Raw genomic sequence first — 20,962 nt, 5'->3', positions numbered from 1 at the left:
TGGTAATAGTAAATCTGCCCAAACATCCCTGTGGGAGCCCTAAGAAACACCAGAAATTGGACCTTTTGTCTTGAGCTGCACCAATAGATCAGTTTTCAAGACACAAAGCAACAGAAGCTGCAGAGGAAAAAAAATAATTCACTGCTAGTTTTCTCTCTTTCTCTCTTTCTTTCTCTCTTTCTCACTTTCTCACTTTCTCTCTTTCTCTCTCCCTCCCTCTCTCTCTCATTACTTGTTTTTCTCAGTATTTTATTTTCATCAAATTTATATATATTTTACAACAGTCTATGTTTATATAAATTTAATTTTTAACATAAATAATATCTTCCATTTGCCTCTTTTGAGGATCTAATATATATATATATATTTTCTACATTTTTTTCCCTACAGATTGTTTTAAATTCAAAACTCTCACAAATACAATCTCGTGAAATTTTATGGATTCTTTAGGACTCTCTCAAAAAAGAAATACCTTATATGCTCTTGGAAGTCTGCATTATGATATAAAAAAACTTTCTTCAGGCTGTAGGTAAAATAATGTCAGCACATTACCTGGGAGAACATTACTTGGGAGAAGAGATACATTTAGAATTGCTAATTAAAGCATGAATTGTTACCTAAGAATATTAGCCTGTCTCTAGCTAACAAGGCAAGAGCCCCCTGAGTTTTGGGAAATGAAATGTATTGTGTTAAATTTTTTTACCCCTTTGAGAATTAATAAGCTGCATGTTTTAATGATGTTTCCTCTCTTTGGAGACAAAGAAATGTTAACTGTTGTCAGTACCCTCCCTCCCATTTTCTCTTTTAGCTCTATCTGAATAACTTCCTGCTTTTACTTATTCCCTTGATGTAAATTTTATTGAAATCTCAATTCCTTGCAAATTGGATCTCAAACTATCTTTGGAATTTTATCTAGAGGAGACATAAAGCTGCTGAAAATGACTCTTTCTCTTTGCGTACTCTCACAGTACTAACTCCATAGACAGTGAATTATTATTTTACTCATTTCTGTGACACCTTTGCTCTGCTAGCTGACTAAGATGTTTATGTCTTGCAGTGTGACTTGAAGGTCATTAGCATGGGACCCTGAGAAACTACCAGTGAAGAGGAGATTCAAACTCTCTCTCAACCATTCCTGCTGTTTGATGAAGAAGGCATACCTGATTGATTGAGATTCATTATGAACTTGCTGGATTTCTCCACTCACAGAATCAGGTGCAACTTGAATCCCCCATGAGCAAGGGCTTCCCAGTCAACCTTCAAAGACTTGTCAGAACTACAGCAGGAAAAGGTTAGCCAAAAGATGACTGATCATCCACAGATCATATGAATCAGAGAAAGTCCTCATCTTGGGAAAAGCACGGGGCTGTAAGTTCACAATTACCCCTATTTAAACTAGAAGCAGGAAGCTATATTCTGTAATGATTCAACCTGCCAGGGGAGCTTCCAGAATATCTGGACATACCTGATGCAATACTCAAGGCTAAAGAGAGCAAAGGTGTGGGTGAACCTTCTAGATATAGCCCTAGATGTCGAAAACTGTTAAGTCCAAATGATTTGGGGGCACATACATTTATTACATATGCAATGTGTTAGAGTGGTGTGGGTGCAGCATATTTAATGTCCACAGTAATGTATGTCATTAGGCAATCTGAATGTGAAGACACGCAGTGTAACTCCTCCCCACTGCAGCTCCACTCCCAATTTCACTTACATGACATTTCATTTTCCCCTTTCCAGTGCTTGTCAGACCCCTTTGTGAGGCTGGTGTAGGGTGGGAGAGGCAGGGCTGGGCACAAGCAGCGCAAGAGGCAGAATTGGCCCTTCTAGCAGCAATGAATTGTCACATTGGCTCAATTGTTCTGTATAACTTTGCCCTGAAAGTGAGCTCAGGAGGATGGAACCAGTGAAAGCCTCTCTCTGATAAAAGTAGTCCCACAGAGCACTTTGCTTCTGGGCCAGGGTAAAAATAGCCTTTTGCCATAGTTTGTTTGCAGTGCAACATTTCATCTATTTTAACTTACAATCAGCGCTGACAGCTCTTAAGATTGTATCTCAGATAGCAGGATGTTTGGACCTCTTTTAATAAAAGACTCTATAGCTCAAGAGACTGAAGACAGATTTAAAGTAATGTTTTAAGGCTGTTTGGGGACTTAAGATGCAAGATGTGATTGAAACCTGCAGAGCTGTAGGAAAAGGCCCAACAGCTTGAAACTGCAGAACAGTAGGAACTCATTTTTAATGATCTCTTGATGTTTTTGAAAGTATTGTGAATTTCCGGAAGGTTATTCCATGAGATTTGAATGCCAAGGACTGACTGTACTGCATAATGGCTGTGGGTGTTTTTCTGTGCTGTTCAGGTTAAAAATTAGCATGAGTTTAATGAGGACTCTGCAGAAAATTCTGAGAAATCTTAATGTGGCAAAAAAGCCACCTGAGAGAGCAGACTTCAAAGAATGCGTTCAAATTTTTCATTAGAACAGTCTTTTGTTTGCCTAGCAGAATATAAAAAAAGTGGTTTAAAAGCTTTTTTGTTGTTGTTGTTTGTTTGTTTGTTTGATTGATTTTCTATCTGGCTCTGTTAGTCTGCTTAGCACTGTATCCTGGCACCGTTGCCATCTTTTCATTTCTCACTTTCCCTTCCTCTCTTGCTTATATATAACTCTTCTTGTCACAGAGATGCATGGGAAAACCAAACAGAAACTTCACCTAGAGAGCTCTGTATAGGGTTTGTGCTGTGACTACCCTGCTGCTGCAGCTGGTTGCGCTGGGAACTACATGAGAGCAGCCAGCAGTTTTCAAACACTTTCTATCACATGCAGTTTCAAGGTCAGTGTATATCTAGATATAGATAAATATAAAAAATCAGGGTATGTCTAGATTCTTATCCTCAGAGAATGCTCTCACATTGTCTCTCATAATCCCAGCAGGCTGTTGCTAATGTCTGAAAGGCAGCTTTAAGTAGCTGGGGAAGGCCGTGAAAAGTGGGGTTGAAGAAGAGCTTCTGGTCGCTTTGGCTCTTATCCCTGTTGGTGTGATGGCAGTTGAGAAGGAAGCTGCCCTAGGTGGCCATCCTGCCTGCATGACTTTCTTGCACAGATCTGCATGTCTCTTTGTCTCTTGGAGAATATAGAAGAAACCATCTGCTCAGTAACACAGGCAGAGGTTTGTGAAACACATTGTGGAGGAAAAAGCAAAACTTGGTCCCCAGCTGGGAGACCAGAGGCTCAGTTTACCAATACCATCATGGGGACTTAGATGTTCCTTCTTGGGCACTGCTCGTCTGGTAGAAACCAAAGCTAAGCAAAGCAAAGCAAAGCTAAGCAAAGCAAAGCAACCAACAACAAAACCAACCAACCAAGCAAACACAACAAAACAAACAAACAAGAACAACAACAAAACAATGACACACACACAAACCAAACAAAAGCAACAGGAGCAACAACAAAAATCTTTTGTTCTGCAAGCAGCTTAATTTTGTGCTGACAGCTTCCAAGAACCTGTGTGCCTGAGGCTGCTAGTGAGATGTGTTGGGTCAGTGTTTTACATCCCAAGCATGGTTTTCCACTCTGATGTATTCCTCTTATGGCTGGCAAACAGCCAGGTGAAATTGTGCAGAACACCAAATATTAAGCCACCAGGAGACAGAGCAGTGTGTCTATGCTGCATCCAGATTGGAGATGGGGAATTATGAACAGATATTCCTAAACCTGAGGGAGGAATTGGTGAAGCATGTAGGCTATAGTGTCTGGATGTACTGTTTGGAACAGAAAACAACATATATTTTTAACTGAAGTTCCAATTCTCCTTGTGTAAGGCTTTCATTCCGTCTGTTATAACTAATTAAATGTACCAAGCTTTGTAATGTTGCTAAGGATGTTGCTAGAAAAAATGTATTTCACACAGGTAAAATCCACATACATGTGTTTATCTCAGATTACCTTTTCATTGACATATTAACCTGGAGTAATTTGAAGCATAACTGATTGCTTTTATTTCTACTTGTTTTCAATAGTTAAGAATTAATTTTCTGAGACAGGGTTTTCAAGTACTAGTTTCTTGTTATGAAGCATGAATGTGCAAGTCAGGAATTGCTGTGATGCTTAGGGATACAGTTTTCAGATCAGGAATACATAGTAATTACATGCCAGATCAGAGCAAAGCTCAAAAAGCCTGTCACAATGATGAGAATTCACGCTAGTAGGCCATATTTTCCCCAATTCATATTTTGTTCTTTTCTTTTGACGACTTAAATAAAGCTTCTCTGTTCAAAAATTCTGCAGCCTAGCTGTGAATTCTTGTTTCCTACGTGTCGACAGGAATAGCAGACTTCACTAATGTGCGTCGAAGACTGGCAGCCAGGAGAATTTGCACTTGAATGGGAGCCCTTACAAGTGCGTGCCAGAAATTCCAGGTAAGAGAGTACCTGAAATAGAAAGTGGCACTAATGGAACGAGGCAGTGTACATGCTCAAATTTGCTGGCTTTTGTTGAAAACAATAGTTCAAATCTAGCAGGATTTGGGCTATTCAGTTCTATACTTTTCAAAATTTGCTTCATGGGGGAGATGGTAGTCTCATCACCATGGCTTTATGACACCCCCCACAACCACCACCCACCCTTCCATCCCCCCCGTGATTCTAGGGCATGCAACAGCAGGACCCAAGTTAAACTATAAATACAACAGTTAATGTAGGTGAAGGTATACTTATTTTCTGCATCTTTAATCTTTGTAGAGATATGTTAACTGAGTGCTCTCAAAATCCCTGGAATAAAGCTATAAGATACACCCTTGCCTACATTGAAATCTTCTTCAGAGGTGCCTTGGAATAAAAAATATTTTGATTTTGAGATACAGAGGACATCCTTTACTGCATCCACCAACTAGAGCAATAAAACATCCCGTGAGACACTTGTATTTTGTCAGAACACAGCGAAGTGTCACATATTAATTACTTTCATGTGTTGCTCCTAATTATCTATAATAGCCAAAGGTAACCAAACCGAAATAAGCAAAGCACATACAGAAACTCCTTTGACCAGAAACATGTTACAGAATTGCGATACGGCTCCAGAGGGGTTTATTAGGGGTTGGAAGTACTGAAATTTGCCTGTGGTTTAGGCATAAAACTTTTCAAACATGGCTGCACTCTGTTAGTTTGTTGACAGACTCATTCCACATAATTGTCAGCCCTCATACATATTATAGAGGGGTCATTAGTTCTGGGAAAATGCAGTATTTGTCATCACTGCAGCAGAAATGTGTACATATCATAAATGGAGCCTGAAGGGATTTAGTTCCAGGTTATTAAGTGTTCATTTGAGATGGTGGATAATAACTGCTGTTTCTGATATTTTAGATTAGTCTGCCCTTACTGCTTGCAGGGCTTATTTTCAGTGGCTGTTAGTCTTGTTATTATGGATACATATTTAATGATTAAGGCAGTATCAACAAAATCAGTAAACTTGTGCACTGTCCAAAAGCTGCAAAGTATCAATTCATTAGTTAGCACTTTATCATTAACTAAGCCCTAACAAGAACTCTGTTGCAAAAATACCCAGTAATTAATGAGAAAGCATTGTTATTTGGAGCTTTTTACACGTAAAAACGGACAACTGTGTTGGTTTGTTTTCACTTATTAAAATACATACAAAGGCATCAATACAAATCTTACAGAATGCATTTCTGTAAGAGAAATTGCGGTGGAATAAACATCACCACGAAAACACTAAAGTTAAGACATCAGGGTAAATATAGTTGTTGTTTTTTTTATTTTTTATTTTATTTTATTTTCTGTAACACATCTGTTGGTCACGCCAGTAATTTTGTATTTTCCCTGCCTAATTATACTTATAGCCTGTATTGCAGTTTCATACTCTTAACAATAGTAATGCAATTGTTAACCAGAATAACACATTAGAGGGAGAAAAATAACATTAATGTTATCAAGAACTCTTGGAAAAAAATAGCTTTCTGCTGCTTACTTCCAAATAAACAAGTGCAGACAGAGTTTCTGTATGTTGCAGATATGTTTACTTTGTGTTAGATATTAAATCTACTAGAATTAAAACATTTTCATTATTAAGTTTGTTTGTTTGTTTTTGTTTGTTTGTTTGTTTTGACTGATCTCCACAGTTGAACTGTGAACATATATTGGGAAGCTGAAATAATTCTGGTCACATGGCACCAATATTCATGTTGGATATGAAATACAAAAGTAGTGGGAATGAAACAAAAATCTTTACAGAATTAGTCAATTTGTGTAGCTAGCTAAACTGAATATTATCTTTCAGATTTCCTATTTTATCTTTTTTGCCTCATTGTCATTATTGTCAGATGGCTATTTTATTACTACAGTTTGAAATTATAATTCTCCCTGCTGCTGCTACTGCCGTTTACTGTGGAAAAAATGGTGACCCTGACTGTGAACCTCTGAGGTCACACCACTGCGAGTAGACTCATTGAAGCTGACAACTGGCGCTGAGTACCCGGTAAAGACTGGGCCAGTAGCCTCTCACGTTTCAGTAGTCACTAGCAGGAAATTGTTAATTCATTTAAGCAATGACATTTGAGACAAGTACCTTTAATTACAGAGGCAGTACATAGCAACCTATTGTTACGTTTGGCTTCCCTGGTAATATAACCCTTCTCAGGCTATTTCTCAGACTGTCATTTTTGGGGCTGCAATTTTCCCTTATTTCTGTCCACCTTAGCATGAACTACGTTTGAAACTCTGGTCACTAAATAATAATGAAAAGATTTGTCTGAGAACAGACAGATAAATATACACAGCTAAAATAGACGGGCAATATGAAAAATAAGTAGATTTGTGCATTGTCAGTCCTGACTACTGAATGTTTGTGTGCAGTTTTGTCTCAAACGTGTAACACCATGGATAACTCCTTTCTTTCTCTGTAAGAAATAAATAGCATAGTAATGCTTAATTCATGAAGAGAATTGTCCTCAGGAAGTAAAGGATTTTCTAGAACTACTCTTTGTTTCATTCTCATTTATCTACAGATGCCCTTTTCAATCCAGAAGTATTTTAATGCACAAGTTTTATGTGATTTACTATTCTTTATTCACACTGTGTCAGTGAAGCCCCAGTCAAGTACTATTTAATAGGCACGGTAGAGAACAGCATCCCTCAGGACACAGCTAGTTTGTAATTAGGAAGCACATTTGGGCTAGGAAATTGGTAATTATCCTCATATTCCTATTCCACATTTAACTGTAGAACTGAGCCACACATAGCAGCTTTATGGTTCAGATGCCGGATCTATGATAAGTTTTATAACAGTGTGGGTTAACTCTCTGTTCCAACACCCAGCTAAGCTGTGTATAGTTGAGCATGCTAGCACATCTGCATGGTTGTATAATTAAATGATCACTCCTGAGCAAAGTCATTGCATCTGTTAAGGTCCACCTATGGATCTGCACACAACATATAAGTGTACTTTGATTCCATCTCTGTTGTTTTGGCTGGGTAGACATTTATATAAGAGCAAGCAGATCAGTAGATCATAGTGACTGCTGCTGAGGTTCTTTTATTAGATTAAGCATGGTTTAGGGTTTTTACATCACACTCTATCTAGTCTGATTCATCAGACCATATATATAGCCACTGCACGGGTGCCTCAAAACTGAAGAAATAGTGCTTGACTGAGTTCCACAGAGGTTAGGGTCCTTTGGTGTGCACTTGGAACATAGCTTCTGGCCTGGTTTAGCTTCCTCTGAAAGAAACCTGGTCCACATGCCTTAAATCTGCTCTGTGACACAAATGAGCATGTGATAAGTACAGAAAATCAGGGGGTCTGCTTAAGAAGGGCTCTGAATTAAAGCGCTAATTTAAATGTAGCAGCTGACAGGGGTTGAAGTGTTGTTTCTTTAGCACATCCTGTCTGTAACTGATTATGAGTGCTTCTGTGTAGTGTCCAAACAAAGACAGGCTGTAGCTGAATGTGGTTTAAATTCACCTTTTTGACTGACTGGATTCGAGCAAGTCACAGCTCAGAGGCGATTTAAGAAAGCAATACTTGCTGTCTCTCATGTATTAGTCACTGGTTCCTGGATCAGACACGGTGCTTAATAGGAACCATGTGAATGAGTGTAGTGTGTGCTCACATTATCTGCCATGCACATAAATCTGAGCATTCTACCCGGTGTTCCGCAGCTGACATCAGTATGCCAGCTTCGGGGCATTGCTTCATAGACATGATCCACACCTATTGCATCATCAGTCATACTGTTTAAGTCCCATGACCAAAAACATTAGCCTCTGACCTATACAATTTTAGTTATTTTTTACTGGCTTAGGCAACTGCTGGACTAGATTATAAACAGATGTAAGAGGCAGCAATGCTTTGCGAGAGGAGGCTGAGGGTGATACACACTATGCAGACTAACTGATACTCAGTTCCAATTCTGTTTCCACTGAGCAAATTAATAAACTCTAAGGAAAAAATATTTGGATAATTGTTTTTTATTCTCAAATAGCTAGTCCAGTTTTCTTAATGTAGCTAATATAATCTAAATTTTCATTTGTGTCTCCATTTCTTTATTTTTTTTTATTATTTTTTTTTTTCCATTGGTAAAAGGAGGAGCTAGGGACAAGGGAGGAAAAACACATTCAGCTAAAGGGACCTACTTTCTCAAAAGCATATGCTCACTGGATATCCTGGATATCAAAGAGAGCTAGTATGTGAATGTGACAGATGTTTTGTTTAATGTAATGATTCAAGCTGAATTCACTGTGTTGTTTCCTTGCTTTTTTAAAAAAATATATAGGTTTTGTATTTTCAGGCGTGTCTGAGACACCTAAATTCAGGCGTGAATTTTCTCAGTTTAGTAACTAAAACAAAAGGACAAAACACCTTCACCTTACTGTCCGCCTTCAGATTTGCAATTAGCAAGCAACATATTGCCTACATCTGGCTGATAGACTTCATTATTTCCAGTACTTGATTATTTTATCAGTCTGGTTGTACATGCAGTACCAGTGAAAATGGATGAACACCACTTGTTTCTGGGAAGGAAAAGCATCTGATATTCAATACCATGGAGAGTCCAGGGCACTGCTGTTATGTAAAATACATGTGAGAATAAGTAAGCATGATTAATGCATACACATTTGAACGATTCACAGACAGTTAGTTTTGACTGAGAGTGGGAGGATTTTAGTCTTCCACACTTGTTATGTATACACTGTGCCCCTGCAGTGGATTTATCTGAAGTCCATTCACAACAGAAAATGTTGGATGTGCTTGTTGAGACAAACAATGCCTGTGACACTCAGTATGATGATAATATCAGTATGATGCCACTTGCTTGCAGTGGAAGTGATTTCACACATCCTTCAACCCCCTCAGAGCTGTGGATGGAACAGCTCTTGCTCAAGGAGCCAGCATGGTTCTTGGGTATCCACTGGGGAGCACTGAAAATTACTTCCTGGGGACTGCATCTGCTTGTGTGGTCTTTTTCCTGTACCTTGGATAAAATCAGTGATCATTTCATAAACACATGTGCTACCATGCAAGTGTTTCTAACAATTAAAAATGTTGATTTTAAATGTCAAAGAAGAACAAATGCTTATGGGCCTTCTTTGCTTGGACTTCCTCCTCTTGTCACCCTGGCATAAAGTGGGAGTAAGCTGCACTGCTACAGGTGGCATCACAAGGCCATGAAACAGTTGTTAGGGGCTGGGGGGAGCAGTTCTAGTCCTTCTTCATTTCAATAGGCCCTGTCTATGTCCTTTAGCTACTGCTGCAGAACAGCAATGTATTGAGTTTTTGATATATGTGGCAGCAGGTTCAGGTCCCGTTTGATCTTCTTCACCAGAGATAATGCTTACTTTGTGTCACAGTAAAAGAAATTTTTATAGAATTTGTCAGAAATAAATGAACACAGAAGAAGGAGATGAGCCCACAAAGCCAAAAGCAGCTACACAGACTTTATTATTGTCCAGCATTTATTGTTTCTTTTAGAGCTAGGTTTTATGAAAAAAAAAAAAAATCTGATTCTGCATTCCCTTCAGCTTCCAATAGACAAAAAAGAAGAAAAAAAAACTTTGCAGAAGCTTTTAATTGTTTTTATCCTTTATCAAATAGCATTTTTTTTTTGTGATAAAGTACTCTTTTTTCTATGGGAGAATATCACTATGTAAAAGTGGGAACAAACCATAAAATTGTGTGCTTTAATGAAATATTGTCTTAAAGGGATAAAAATAGCATTTCCATGAATTCGAAAAGTTTTAATTTTTGCTTTGTTTTGGAATTTATCAAATGTATTCATACCTACTTGTTCATTGTATACAATGATGAAAGGTAAAATTTCACCTAGATCAATATTGTTATAGAAAAATAGTTTAGACTTATAACTGGTCTCTTGAGCATCAAAGAAATAAAGAGTTAACAAGTAAATGTTTTCATACAAGGGATGTTGTGGTATTTACATACATAGACTCACAAGTAAACAGAGCACACTGTTATTACCCTATGTTTAGTTAGTCCTTCCGGTATTTCACCTGACCTAGAAGGAGAAACAATACAGCAAGTGTTTAGATTAGTGCAAACCAGGTATGGCAAGCAACACCTTGCAGAGCATTCCTGTGCTGTTATGATGAACTGCCCTCTGTTTCAAACTCTCTTACCTACCCACTTACTCAGACATCTCTCAAACTAGTTCATGATAATGTCGGTAGTCTTTTTCATATCTATGCACCAAAGCAAAAATCTTTACCTCTTTTCAACTAATGATTCAGATCTGGAAACTCTCCTATACATTGATCACAAAACCCTCATTCCTTCTTTTTCCTGATTCCATTAAAAAAAAATGTATTTCCTCTTTTGTCCAGCTGATCAGACTAATCCTCAACCTGGCTCAAGACAGGCAAGGCAGATGACACCTGCATTAAGCCAGAGTCTGAGAGCTCTGTAAACGGAAATGTACAACTTTACTTGCAGCAATCTGAATGTATTATACCTATTAAACAAGCGATACGCTTTCTGAGAAATATGTTTTTTGTCATTTGAAAATGCAGTTACATAATAAAGTCGTCCTACTTTGGAGTAATAATATATCATGTGAACATATAGATGCCTGCTTCTCATCCCTCCCTCCATAGTCTTCAAGAGATTATGTACTGTGGCCTTATTCTTGCACTGAATTTATGTAGGACTTTACTAGCAGCTCTAATAACTGGTCTGGAAAAGTGCCAGAGTCTGAGCTCTTGCTTGTTCAGCAATGTAACTGGTTAATAGGGGCATGCAGAAGGTCAGAGTCAAGCCCAGGGCTTTTTGTATTTTCACAGTAACCTTAAGCAACAGTTTTATCTGGTGAGGGAAGAGCCTCAATAGACAGCAACGTCATCTGCTCTTTCTGCTTTTTCATGTGCGCCTGGACCTGCTTTGCTCGGCCTTCCAGCCTCTCAGTCCACTCATGGCGAAGCCTGCAAAGAGAGGACAAGTGCTTAGCAAGCACCAAGCCAAATCTTTCAAATACATCCAAAGCTTTTCAGCAGGGTCGAATCTTTCCCCTCTTTCATCACCACAGCACTTGTCCTGTATTTATTTACCATCTACACATCTCTCCAGTTTACCAGATTGGGAATGCAGGGAAGAAAGAGATAGCACTGATGGTATCAGTGGGTGACATTGCTGGATTCCTAATGAGTCAAACAACTGCTGAAACACTGTCAGTGTGAAGGGCTGTGTTATTTCCTCTGGGGTATTCTCAAAGCTACGCTGTCTTTCTGATAAGGTCATTTAATGTAGAAATTAAAAATTACAATTAATGTCCTCACTGCAAATTTACTGTATAATGCTCTGGAGAAGAGCAAGCAGGAAATTAAATGTCTATTTGGCTTTACTTTGAAACAAAAACAACCACAACAACAAAAAAATAAAATAAAAAAGGGGAAGATATAGACATTTGGAATCCAAAATCTCTGCAGACCTTGTATGTGTTTAATGAAAGGAATTGATGTCACATGCAAGAGGAGCCACATAGCTTCAAGGCACAATTTTAGTACAGAGAGAAGAGAAGATCACTAGGGACTACTACAAGATATGGTTGGTAGGGTCATTTTCCAAGGAAACAGCATTATGAAGCACCTGACCCAGCAATGCTATAGGATTAGATGTCACATGGTAATGCAAAATGCATCATGGAATATTTGTTTTTTTTTTTTTTTTATATATATATATTTATATTTATATATTACATTTAATGTTTTAAAAAGAACAGCAGCTAACGATTTCATCTGAGAATAACTTAGAATTAGCTGTTTCACATGGATGCTTGTGTTTGTTTGGCTCCTGAGTTTGACTGCAGATTGTATTTTAAACTTCTCCCATTTGGTCTGCCCTGTCTTGACTTCACTATTTTCTCATTAGTATAGTTAAGCCTCAAAAAGCAGTGCAATTAGTCAGTAAATATTTGCCATTCAAAACACTGCTGTTTCTTGTTAACTACCAACCTAGGTGTCACAGAGGGACCACCTGCCTATATTTAGAGCTGTTTAATTCTCCCAGGTGCCACTTATATGGGATAGTGAACCTGTACATTTTGTAATGACAGCGTCTATTACCTACTGAATGTACCTTTTTTCAAAATTAGAGAACACTTGTGAACTATTTGGGCTTGTGACCTTGAAGGAACTTGCTTGTGTCTATTAAGTACTTGAAGTAATTAAGACCTATTCAAAGCTCTTTTGCAGATTTTTTTTTTCATTCAGACAAGATCATGTAAAAAACTTCAACATTTATAATTTTGTGGAATTAAGAATATTATTGACACAACCATAACTGGAATTTCTTTGTGATGTCTCCTTGTGGCAGTGGGGGTTTTTGCTTGTTTTTGATTTTGAAGCCATAATGACAAAGATTTTCAGTGCAGCAGAACATTTTCCTGGCTTTTATCTCCAACAGCTTTGTTATCTGGGTTTGGGAATATTACTGACTAGCTAGAGTAGCATACTGAGAACAGGGCTGTCCACATCCGATGATAATGGTGTACCCGGATATTGATTTCCTCATCTTTAAGATGATGACAACAGCTTCCTCCTTAGGTGCCAGGGTCACAGTATCTGGATTTCTTTAAAAGATTCAGTCCTTTTCAAGTACGTATCAGTTTGCTGAAATCAAGTTAATTTATATGAATGTGCCAGTTTTGAGGAAACTTACCCAGGAAAGCCTTTGCCAATTTCAGGATAAAATCCCGTAAGAAAAACACAAGAGGGATGTGCATTTCTTATTCTGCTGCACTGTCCATTAGTTAGGGGATTCACTTGGTGTTTTGGGGGCCCTAATTCAAACTTCTGAGGTGCAAAAGGTTGAGCAAGTATTTGAGGCAATCTATTACACCTGAGTGGAGTATTTATACTACAGCCACAGCTCTTTCTAGGGGGCGGTTGTTGTTTTATACTGTTTTGGCAAAATAAAATTTAAAAACTTAATAGCCTTTTTTATTTTATTGTATTTATTTTTTTCTGTTGTAGAGCAGGAATGTTTATGAGATGTGTTTCATGGAATAGGTAAACCTTATTGTACCATTTCTAGCTTTGGGCTTATATGATGTAAAAGACTGTCAAATATGATAAAGGTGCTATGGATCTGTTTAAGCTACACATTAAATGGGTGGTTTAACTATTGCTTTAATATGATACAGTTGTATTTATTTACTGAAGCTGTACCAGTTCCAGGTAAAAATCCTGATATGTTCTAGCTGTCACAGGCCATAGTGCCAAGGTGCTTTATTTTTATGTGTCTGTGCTCCAAGGCCTTTAAAGAATGTTCAAGAGGTTCAGGGGTGAGGGGTGTCTGAGTTTCCATGCAGAAGAGCCATGGAAATATGAGACAAGCAGCTGTGAGAGGAAAAGTGCCAAAGACCCAGAACACAATCCGTGCTATGAATAAAGCACTACAATAATGGGTTAGTTTTTTTTTTTTTTTTTTTTTTTAAAGCACGTGATGATATGACTGCTCTCTTGGCCAAAAATTTAAAAATACCTCTTACTTGTTCAGTGCACTTTTCCTTAACCTAAGCTCTTCACCTTCTCGTTGTCTGGTTTGCTCTTGGATGACTTTCTCCCAGAAGTTCTTCAGTCCTTCTGCATCATGACCACCCATCTTGTGGCGTCCAAAGTTGGTATGCTTGCTCATTATCTGAAAAACAATTTGGATGTCAAATCAGTTAGGAGCTGAACCTGAGGAAGACACTATTTTGATTAGCCCCTTGCAATTTCTTTCTCATGAAGGGCTTTTAAAATAAAGTATGTTGCCTAAAGAGTATAGGTAACCCATGCTTACTCTGCCTTATTGCAAACTCTCATGCATTGAACCAGTCCTTGGGTGATAGTTAAATGTCATACTTATATTTTTGGTACTGAGTAAAGACTACACATGGCAGTTTTCTGAAATATTGTGTAAAGCTTAGTATGTGAGAGAGTTTAAAAGGTTTTGCAAGAACTTGGGAAAAACACTTTCAAATCTAGTGAGTGAAGTTTAGATGAGCTGTTGTGAAGGGTTTTCTCTTTTTCTGTCTCCTGTAGTTTTAAAAGAGATCATAGATGGTTGTTATCCAAGGGAAATACTTTGCACTTAAATGATTCCTATTACTTTCTCAAATGATATCAAACACAAAATATGCCTGGGAATTATGAATCTGAAGTTGAAGCACACAAAGTGGAAAGCTCTAGGGACCTTGTTATGGGCTTGTTCTTTAATTTATCAAAATTTAAACTTAAATACTACTAAAAGTAGAGCTTGTTAAAATGTAGAGTTGAATTTCTCCAATAAATGAGAAAAAAGGCAGAAGCGAGGAGACTTTTTTTTCCTTGCTAAACACGTAGTATTCAAAAGTGGATGGTTTTAAAATGTTCAAATGTCTTAGATGCTTGCTGATATGAACAAACCTGTTTTCAAATCTTAATGGCTCTTTGAAAAGTTAAGGTCTGTTGCATACTCCCAAAGGAAATTATCAGAAAAGTTGTATCATATGCTATATTTGTTTTCGGCCAAATATTGCTTTGGTAGGAAATTATATGAGGTACCAACAACTTCTTATTCTTCTACCCCAGTCATGAAGCACAATTTCACAGAATCACAGAATCAAAGAATCAAAGGCGTTGGAAGGCACCTCAAGAGATCTTTGGGCCCAACCCCCTTGCCAAAGCATCACTCTCCTTATAGACTCTGATATGTACTTGACAATTTGCTCTGCAGATATTGCCATACCTTATGAGGTATACTTATGAAGTATTAAGAAGACTATGCTAGTGTAGGCCAATGAGAGTAAACCTTTGATTTGTCCCGTGTTGTAAACTGAAGATCAGAGAAAAAAAAGTGTCAGACACAACACAATGACAGCAGTATTTTGCAAGGTCTTCCTACCAAATACCGTATTTAAACTCCTGAAGTTCTAAAAGGGCACAAAGGTGAGTTCTTGGGGTCTTCCTAGACTAGATATTTAGATTTGTCTTAATATCCACATTTTTTTTTTATTTAAGAAATATCAATAAAAACTAATAATTTCTACAAACTTGGTCCTAAGTCTAACCAGACTGAAAAACTTGCTTAACAAAAAGAAAAATCTCTGCAACTTCCAGTTGCAGCATATACGTATGTGTGTGTGTGTATATATATATATATATATTATTATTTTTTTCCCCCACAGATAACTCCGGTCACTTAAACACAGCACAGTAAAATTGTAGTGTGGACTGATTAGTATGTGTAACATAATCTTCTAAGGGATGGAGTATCAGGTATGCCTGAATGGTTATGTTAGTTGTCACCAGAAGGTCAGCAAGAGAAGTAATATCACCAAACCAATCAGATATTTTCATCTAAGGCACACAGCAGTTTTCTTATGTTTCCTCTGCTGTGGACTGGGAATGATGTAGCACAGTGGGGTATAGCAGGAATTCTTATATGGCTATGGTTACACCAGTTTTACTAGCACCAATTCCTAAAAGTATTTTGTATATCAGTGATGTGAGAATGCAAATAATATTTTAATGATCTTTTAGCTCAATCTGAGGCACTAGAATAACAGTATTATTTAAGGTTTGATCTTGCAGAATGTCATGGACACATTGGAACATGCCGTATCTGCACCCTAATTCTATAGGCTTCGAAAATGTTACAATAAATGCTCTGGTAATAAGTAGTTACAGTGAGTGATGGAATAAGATTATTTCATCATTCCTAGACCAGCAGGTCACTTGGGTCTTTGCACCATTTGAAGGATCTTCTATCAGTAGCAGCTGTCCACTTGACACTCCAGATAATTATACTGTTGCTGCAGAAGCCAAGTGCAAACTGCTGACAAACTGTCTGAGTAGGTTTGCCCTCCAAACCCTATTATACTTTGCCTTGTGTAAGAGTCTGCCACAACACATTAACCTTTCATTAGAAATTAAGATTTTATGATTATTAAGCTTCTAGTAGAATTTCTTCAAGAGGTACAAGGAGGGCCTCCAGTCTTTATCTTTACCTCTTTATTTGTTTTGGCTACCTTGGATCTTGGCGGCTTCACTCAGAAGCACAAGTTATGGTCAGGCAGGTACCCCAAAAAGGAGATACTTGTGCAAATGTTAGTCTGGTGTGTTTCTGGGAGATCTTGGAAGCCAAGGACATTTGACTTAATAATGGTTCCTAGGAATATCAGTAACAGTGAATATTCCACATGGTATCTATCACTGTGGTTCTGGCTAAGACAGATTCTTGATATAAGACTTTTGAAGATGATGCCATCTGGCATTATTAACCTGCATCTCTCATACTGTGAAGTATGAAAACATCTTTTCTGTGAACCTCACGTTACAATATCTATGTATAGAAAGAGTAAAGGTCATGTACACTATGTAATACCTTCTTTTTTTTCTAATTGAATTATAATTAGGAACTTCCTTTCTGAGTAATCCTCCATTTGTTTTTTTTTGTATCAATCACTCTTTCTATTTTACTTCTCTATTTTTTATTGGTTCATTGAGTTTCTGTTTCCATTTAAATGTCCCAATAAAATAAATTGGAATTACACTGACATTTGTATTTAATACTGGCAAACTAGTTTGTTCTTATTTCCTTTACTCTGATAACTCAAGGTTCAGAAACTATCAGGACGGTTAGATTTTCTTTGTACGTCAAAAACACTCTTACACTTTCTTGCCTAACTGGAAAGTAAGCAAGGAAAATGGGTTCTCTCTCATCTCTATTTTAATTTCAGATAATGAATTATCGTCATGAAGAAACTAAAGGAAAGCTGAGGAAGCATTTTTCTAGTTACTAATGGCAGGGTGATTTAAAATGTTTTTCCACTGGTATGAAAGTAAAATAGGAAACAGCAACATTTCTGTGTTCATAATGAATCATTCAGAAGTCTTGGTGTGAGTGTCATTTATGGATTGAAAAATATACTTATGAAACTTTCTGTGATGTATTTCCTATGAAGGACTACTAGCATGTGCATAATGGTAATGCAGGGCAGAGTGTTACTAAACCTACTAAACTTAGTACAAGTAAGATGTGTATTGTGGGTTGTGGAGTCCAACCTACTGATTTGAAGTATAATTGACTGATTTTATTTATTTATTTATTTATTTATTTATTTAGTTTATTTATTTTTGTGAGCCAAACTGATAAAACAGCATCTAATTAAAAATAAAATTAGGTCTTGGCAAAAGGAGTTTATATGTTAGGCAGAACTCAACTGTCAGAAATATGTGTATGAGTGTATGAAATGGTTTGTTATACCATTGGTCCTTTACAGGAATTATTTTTTGTGTTGCCAAATTGTTAGTTAATAGAGAATGGCCATGCAGCAATTTGTAAGAGGGCTGTCACTTATGATACACAGATAGCATCTACATATAATGCATTGGTTTAAATTCTTTGACCTGCTGCCCCAGGACATGTTTAAAGGAGATTCAAAGAATGTGTGATTAGTACTTTTTCCTCAGCAGTTCTCTCGTGTGTAAGGGAAATTGAATTTTGCTCCTAGCTGGGAGGTAGCATATGCAGAGCTTTTATTCACTGCCACAAAATTAATACAGAAGCAGCCAGTGGTACAACCTTCTGTCTTTTAAACTGTTTTGCAGACATGTGCTTTGGAAAAGTACTAAATTAGTATATTTCCAAATTCTCTGATCTCAGTCCCTTCCTGGTCTGCATATTTTGAATTATCAAAATATCATAGAACTTCGACTGAAGTACCGAGAAGAGATTAAACAAATACCTAATGCAAGGAATTTCTCTTCTCCACCTTCATAACCATCTTTCTACTTTGGAATCCTGCCAGAGACATTTTTAGAGTCAGAAATTACACCTGCTGTTTTGAATAAAAGTGCATTTTTTAGTAAAGTTTATGTAAAATAAACAAGGAAAAGGAGAAAATCTTGTCTGAAATATCAGGAGGCATTTTTTAACCCACTTTTGGCCTTTCCTTTCTACACGTCATAAGCTAGCTTTCATCTTCAGTATTCAGTATCTTATGTAGATAGAAAACACTTGTTCAGACAATAAGAATCTCTGAAAATCTTTTATTTTCAAGTGAAGAATATTTTAATGCATTGACAAAGCTGTTATCTAAACATATTTTGAGAAAAAATGTCAAAGTAAATTTTAATCCAAATGTTTCAAAACAAACAAACAAAAAAATCAATCAGTTGGTTTGGCTATTAAAAAGAAATGAACCTTATGTTTTCTTTCTTATTGGAAAATACTTTAACCATCAAGATGAAATAATGTTTAAACATTTATAATCTTTATTTTCAAAGTGTGTGCTGAGACAATAGAATCTTTAACAAGAATGATTTTTTTACTATATATATATTTTTAAAAATGTTTCCTTTCTAAAAGGTGGATATAGGGTAAATTTTAACACTTTCAATAAATTAAGGATTCAACCAATTTTAAGTTTGAACATGAACAACATGAACATTTATGTTTCTGAAATAAATTATTATTATTAATTTTTTTTTTTTAAGTCATTGTAAACAATGGAAAGGCTATCTTTGACTTTAGGTGGAACTAGTCCCCAGGGTCATATCATGACCATGAGCTTTTTTATCTTTGTTGGGCCCCTAATTAATCTCTTATTCTTTTTGCCCTTCTCTGAGATTTGTTTGCCTAATCATAGAGCATTTTCCGGTATTATAGAATTGTTATTACAGTATAGTTCCTGTGATCTAAGCCTGTTTGTCCTGTTTTGCTTTTTAAATAATGATTAAAAAAATCTTTATTTTCTGAAAAACTTTAAATTAGTCTGCATCATAAGGATGAAAATCCCATGTTGATTTTATGATGTTTTTTCATTCAGCTGAAGTATGTTATTATAGAAGGTGTAGTAATACCCCAAAACAACATAGAAATAAACAACAGGTTAATAATTGAAGTTAAGATTAGAGTAAAACAAAACAGGCAGGATAATTCTGAAATTTTATAAATCAGACAGGTGCAGATTATCTTTCAATAAAATCCACCATAATACAAGGTCGTGGATAGAAAAAGAATAAAATGTTATTCAAATTCACACAATTTATCAAAAATAAAATAAATGTAAGTGCATATATGTTTAGGTGAGTTTAATAATCAAGGTAGGATGAGAAAATCTTATTTTGGCCAAAATACAAGAATATAAATGCTTACTTTGAGTGTATAGTAGTTTCCTCTTCTGTCAAAGTATGGATTTCTTGAGTGATTACTGAATACTGTCACTTTTACCTCTGGGTTCCCCTTTTCAAGAGGACTCCAACTGCCAGGAATAACTGATGAAATCTTTTCATCCGTCACTTATTTTTATTTGGGAGTGATGACATCTGCTATTATGGATTGGTTTAATGGCAGGGGCAAAAAACCCAAACCTACAGCCTCATTTTGTGAAGGCTGTAACACACCAAGTGGAATGGCCAGACAGTTACAGGGCACAAACTTTGAATGCCACATTTGATCTGCGCTATAATTTTTGGCAGGTGCTGCTGATGTCATAAGTTGGCTCTGGAGAAACAGTTATTCTTTGACAAGTGCAGATCACTGGAACATAACTTCCATATGACTTGCAAAAAATCCGTACTGTCCCCTCCAAGAAAATTGATAGATCTGAAGAGAACATGTTGAATAACACAGCCTGTCTCAGATTGAACTACTGAGTGCCTGGCAGATAAATAGACTTTTTACCCACTTTTGGAGTGTTGCTCTGTAGGAGCACCAAGCAAGCTACATGACAGGATTCCAGCTAAGCTGTTAATACTCTGAATAGCACAGGAATTTGAACTCAGCCTTCTGCTATCTGGAATTATAGAGTATATAATTTGTTATAGAATTTGGCACTTCCACGTTCTTGGACAGATTCTTCCTCCCTCTATTGGTACCACTGGATGAACAGAAAAGCACAGAGCAGTAAGGTGTAGCTTACTCTGACAAAGGGAGAGAAGACTGAAAGGGACCTCCTGATCTCAGATGCTATTGGCAACCTAACTGCATAATCCTTCTCTTAATTTACCAAGTTATGAAATGAATTTGGTAAATGAGTTACTTGAAATGAGTTGTTTCTGGCTCCTGATATTTCCATTAAAAGATTGGTCCAGAACTTTTCTGCTCAAAGAGTTATATATTTTCTTCTAATTTACAACCTAAATTTGCTCTAGAAACAATTTCCCTTCTCTAGATTCTATGGTATATGTAGAAGAAATTGTCTCCTTTCTCCTTTGTTGTTTTGATGATAAATCTGTCAAGGGCATTGGATTCTTCTTATATCTGTTCTCTTGAACAGATCTCATGGTCTTTCTCTGTACCTACTCTAGTTGCTTACTCAGTGATAAGAGATGTATGTAGTATTCCAGTTGAGTATTAGTATCTTCCACATGGCATGAACACTTAATTACCTTGTTTAGATATAACTATCTGACTTCTCCTAGAAACACACTTGTCTTTTCCAAGGATGTACCATTCTCATAAGCACTCTC

At 36.8% G+C, this 20,962-nt stretch overlaps 1 protein-coding gene across 2 annotated transcripts; it reads right to left on the bottom strand.

The window, feature by feature from the left end:
- Positions 1–10,108: 10,108 nt before the first annotated feature.
- LOC125184929 (protein FAM240B-like) lies at positions 10,109–19,802 on the bottom strand. 2 transcript variants are annotated; one of them, XM_066988654.1, is made up of 3 exons: positions 19,647–19,802; positions 14,014–14,162; positions 10,109–11,446 (listed from the first exon to the last, which is right to left on the bottom strand). In XM_066988654.1, exons 2-3 carry the CDS (start codon positions 14,157–14,159, stop codon positions 11,314–11,316), a joined length of 279 nt encoding a protein of 92 aa, XP_066844755.1. In that variant the 5' UTR covers positions 14,160–14,162; positions 19,647–19,802; the 3' UTR covers positions 10,109–11,313. The 2 variants fall into 2 exon arrangements, with proteins under 2 accessions (XP_066844755.1, XP_047936434.1); XM_048080477.2 differs by lacking the exon at positions 19,647–19,802 and adding an exon at positions 16,495–16,512.
- Positions 19,803–20,962: the final 1,160 nt, after the last annotated feature.

This window comes from Anser cygnoides, chromosome Z, assembly GCF_040182565.1.
Source record: "Anser cygnoides isolate HZ-2024a breed goose chromosome Z, Taihu_goose_T2T_genome, whole genome shotgun sequence".
Lineage (NCBI taxonomy): Eukaryota > Metazoa > Chordata > Aves > Anseriformes > Anatidae > Anser > Anser cygnoides.
The sequence above is the reverse complement of the archived record's forward strand: the minus strand, read 5'-3'. Positions and strand labels throughout refer to the sequence as shown.

What these genes read in the sequence shown, in the direction of transcription:
- LOC125184929 (XM_066988654.1), bottom strand. Translation starts at nt 14,159, where the DNA reads ATGAGCAAGCATACCAACTTTGGACGCCACAAGATGGGTGGTCATGAT. An exon ending in AGGAAAAGTGCACTGAACAA is followed by an intron (nt 11,447 to 14,013) that starts GTAAGAGGTATT and finishes CTCTCTTTGCAG; the next exon opens with GCTTCGCCATGAGTGGACTG.